This window comes from Apaloderma vittatum, unplaced genomic scaffold (assembly GCF_000703405.1).
Source record: "Apaloderma vittatum isolate BGI_N311 unplaced genomic scaffold, ASM70340v1 scaffold36271, whole genome shotgun sequence".
Classification (NCBI taxonomy): Eukaryota; Metazoa; Chordata; class Aves; order Trogoniformes; family Trogonidae; genus Apaloderma; species Apaloderma vittatum.
This window is the reverse complement of record NW_009697994.1, coordinates 361-4,175: the sequence shown is the minus strand read 5'-3', so window position 1 is coordinate 4,175 and position 3,815 is coordinate 361. Positions and strand designations below refer to the sequence as shown.

General features: G+C 53.6%; 1 protein-coding gene across 1 annotated transcript in view; it reads left to right on the top strand.

Annotated features, from left to right (window-relative positions):
- The window catches only part of LOC104280259 (glutamate-rich protein 6-like), a gene marked incomplete at its 5' end in the record, with an annotated part of 4,825 nt that extends 1,105 nt beyond the window's left edge, over positions 1 to 3,720 (top strand). The window contains 7 exon segments of the mRNA XM_009877843.1: positions 33 to 184; positions 1,140 to 1,207; positions 1,751 to 1,920; positions 2,026 to 2,111; positions 2,654 to 2,806; positions 3,030 to 3,261; positions 3,457 to 3,720. Of these exon segments, the coding sequence (XP_009876145.1) occupies positions 33 to 184; positions 1,140 to 1,207; positions 1,751 to 1,920; positions 2,026 to 2,111; positions 2,654 to 2,806; positions 3,030 to 3,261; positions 3,457 to 3,720 (1,125 nt within the window).
- Between the last annotated feature and the right edge of the window lie 95 nt (positions 3,721 to 3,815).

The following is a 3,815-nucleotide window of genomic DNA, read 5'->3' as shown; positions in this document are numbered from 1 at the left end:
CCCCCCCGCCGCACTGCTCTCCTGCCTTCCAGAAATTCTGCTGCGAGCGCAATCGAGAGCTCTACGAGTTCATCGTAGCTGAGAGGAGGAAGCACGAAGAAGCCCGCAGCGTTCCCCGCGCTGCCGGCCCCCACAGGTCCCACCGCACCGACAGACAGCTGCGGAAGGAGAGAGCGTACCAGAGGTACCGGGAAAGGACTCCGGGGAGAACCGGGGGCCAGGTCTGTGTGAGGAGCAGCAGCGACTCCGGGGGGAAGAGGCACGTTAGGAAAATGAAACTGCAGCGAGAGGGAATGAAAGACAAAAAAAATTGCATTAAGCACGTAAGCTCATGTTCCATTTGGATCCTCTTGGCTCTTCTCTCCTCAGGCTGTATTAGAAGGCGGCGAGATCTGTGCTAAGTCCGGCAGTAATTCTGCTGCTGACAGACGCAGTATCTAGAGACAGGTAGAGCCAAAAGCATAGTTGCTCTGTGAGAGGGATAATATTTGGGTCCAGCTTTTAGCTCAGGTGCTGGAACAACGCTTGAATTTCTGTTTCTCTGCTGTGCTGCGTGAACTGTGGCACGCATTTGGGTTCGAGCTTCCAGAGTCACGAGAACACTGGGCTGTTAAGCAGGAGGCCCAAAGCTCATGCAAATAGGCTTAAAGAAAAGTAAATCAGCATACCTGCAAGTAAATCGTTAGTTTCCTCGAAGATCCTTCGCACTCTGACAGTGTGTTTTGTACAGGACATAAGCCAAAGCCATCGTCAGACGCTGACATGTAGGACGCAGGATAAGAAGAACAGCAAAAATATTCATGGGATTAGCTGTTTCCCTGGTCTTTTGGGCAGTTACCCTCTTGTACATAAAAACTTGATGCAAAAGTCCATTACTGCGTCCAGCCCTGCTGGCAGTAAGGCTGATCTGCAGTCACAGAGTCTGCTCACCAAAACCTCTGTATGGGAGCAATTCCTTTTTGCTGAGATATTATTATTTTGGTGATATAACAGTCGCCTCTAACTGTTACTTGCAAGTATGCAAGTGGCGAGAAAAAACAGGTTCGGAAACCTGTGTTGCTGTGGCAAGGATGTCCAGCACTTGTAGCTTTTGGGACGGGCTGTATGAAACGTCTGTGAGGGCTGCTTTCATCTTCCAGGCAGCAGGAGCGGCGAATGGCCAGGCAGTTGGCTTTCCTGGCAGCAGAGCCCACGAGTGTGGCTGAACGTGAGTCTGCATTTCCTCATGCATTTAGCTCTCTATTTATTACAGCGATGAATTCAATAGAAATGCTCATCTTTAACGCTCTCTAATTGACCAGGAGGATTCATAGAGCAGCATGTTCATTGTCAAGCGTGCAATCCCATTAAATGAGACGTTGCCCTGTTAAATAATCCCTCCCGTGAAAAAACAAAAGCCGTTACACTCCCATTGCCCAGAGGACCTCCTTGCTGTGACTTCCACTATTTACATCTGAAGGTTTCAGCTGAGATGCGCAGAAATTGACCTTAGAGAATAATAAATTGGCAAAACCAAGCCCCTGGAAGGTGGGAACTGCCAAATGAGGGAGATTAGCTGCTACTGCGTTACGCCCAACAATTAGCTGTTCTCCGAAATAGCTACACACTGTGGGCTGTCCTCGTGAGACAGAAAATAGCCCGAGACAGACTCCCAGGATGGAGCACTTCAGCCAGAAATTAATTCCCCCTCCCCTGCTGAGGTGCTGGGTGCCCCGACGCCGGCGCACACCACCTTCCCCTCGCTCTCCAGGTTCAAATCAATCCGGCACGATCTCCTACCTGCTTTCGCGGGAGCCCCCGTCGCCGGAGGGCCCGACGCTGGTGCCTGTGGAGAGAGCAGCAAAGCCCGAGGAGGAGCCCAGCTCCTGCAGCGCCTCCTGCGATGTCACCTGCTGTGATTTCACCCTCGTGGGTGGGAAGGCGAGTGGCTGCGCCCCGGCCGTGCGCTCCGGGAGCCCGGCACCTCGAAGGGCAGTTGGCTCAGGGCTGCTTTCACCCGTTTCATCTTTTCTTTCCCACTCTCAGGTAGTGAAGAATGAACTGTTGGAAAAATACTACAAACACGGAGGGAAATTCCTCACCATGCTTCCGGATGGAACGGCGCAGTTATTGTATCCTTCACGGGGTTCGTTTGCCTGCATTCATCCAGGGCTGTAACTGGAATTTTAAGGGTGCCCTCGTCTGCTCCACCACCACATAACCTGCTCCACCACTCACACTCACTTCACAGTTCTGGGAAAAAAAGCAGTAGCGAAACCACTTACCTAGCTCTTGGCGTGAAGTTTTTCAGATCAGCCAGGAGCTTTGGTGAAGGACGGGCGCTTCTGTCTTTTACACCCCGTTAGGAAGCGCCGGCCCCAGGGTTTGGACCTGCTCCCAAACTCTGGCCACTGCTGGGAGGTCGCTGCTGCCTGCGCGAGCTCTGAAAGCGCCTGGGTGATGGGTTAGAAAACAAGAAAAATGTATTCCGTATCTCTAACCGCCCTCTGTCAGCGCACACAGAATACTCCACTGCGAGAGAGAAGCGCTGGCAGCACCCGCTGTTCCGCCTTCAACGCGGCGATCTAGGTAACGCGTCCAGTTTTACATTTAGTGTGCAATAATAGACCAACTAGACAAACAGAAGGGTTATGAACACCTCATCTGAGAACAGCTATCCCTCTGGAAACCTGGCAATCATCGTTGTGCGAGAGGAAAAGCGGCTCGTTTGCATAGTACAGGAAGACAAGCGGAGTGACGCCGGAATACGAGCAGTATTTAAGTCCAACGGCAGAAGCACTTGCTATTATCCGAATGGAGCCGTGTGGTACGTTCACGTCGGTCAGAGCACGCAAAAATTAAAAGACAACTAGAGCAGCTCCAGGGCCCTGCTGTGGGTGCCTCCCAGGAGAGCAAGGCTACCCCAGCTGTGTCTTGAGGCAGGAGGTTAAATCCCAAACAAGCTGTACCTCAGTCCCCTCCCTCTGGGGAACGAGGGACATCTGTGGTGGGAGCTGCAGGGGCAGAGCTTTGACCTCCCTCTCTTTTAGGATAAACATGAGTATTCAGGGAGGGCAGTATTTGGACCAAGCAGGCAGCCGGGTGAGAAGGTGGACGTGGCCAAACAGCACCACGTCATCGGGACCCCACGTCCCGCTGAGCCCCATCTTCATCTCGCTGAACCAGCACGTGGGGGTCAGGATTCTGGGCCAGGACAAGATCACTGTTTCCTTCCTTGCCATGGGGCAACAAGCAAAATTCAGCATGGGAACCAAAGCACAGGTATTTCTCAAGCGCACGGGCAGCTCCACGGTGGCCATGGGGAGGAGAGCCACGATCCACGCGGGGCAGGGTGTGTGGCAGCTCCCTTCCTTCACAGCGGGCAGGTTTGTCTGCTGGGGGGAGAGAGACCAAAGCGCTGAAGCTTTGCCCTGAGCTGCTGAGGCTCTGCTGACACTGTTCACCTCTGCTCCCCAGGTCTGTGACGGCGGCCGGCTGCCTCCCCCTGCCCGGCTGGGCGAAGACGAGCTCCTGCTGCTTGCCTTCAGGGTGAGGATCCTGCGGCTCTTCGACAGACTGCGTGCATACTTACATTTCCCTTCTAAGGACCAGTGGGACAAAATCAAGCCTCCAGCATACCTCATCACACAGACTTTAAAGATCTTACAGCTTTGCACATCTTCTGACGTAAGCGAGGAGCTGCGCAGCTCGGTCAGGGCAATAGTAAACGCTCAAGTCTGACCAGCACGTGTGTGGTGTGAGGGCAGAAACAATCCAGAGACACTCCCCGACGTGGCAGCGCCCACAGGCACACAAAGAGCGATCTCCCGCACACC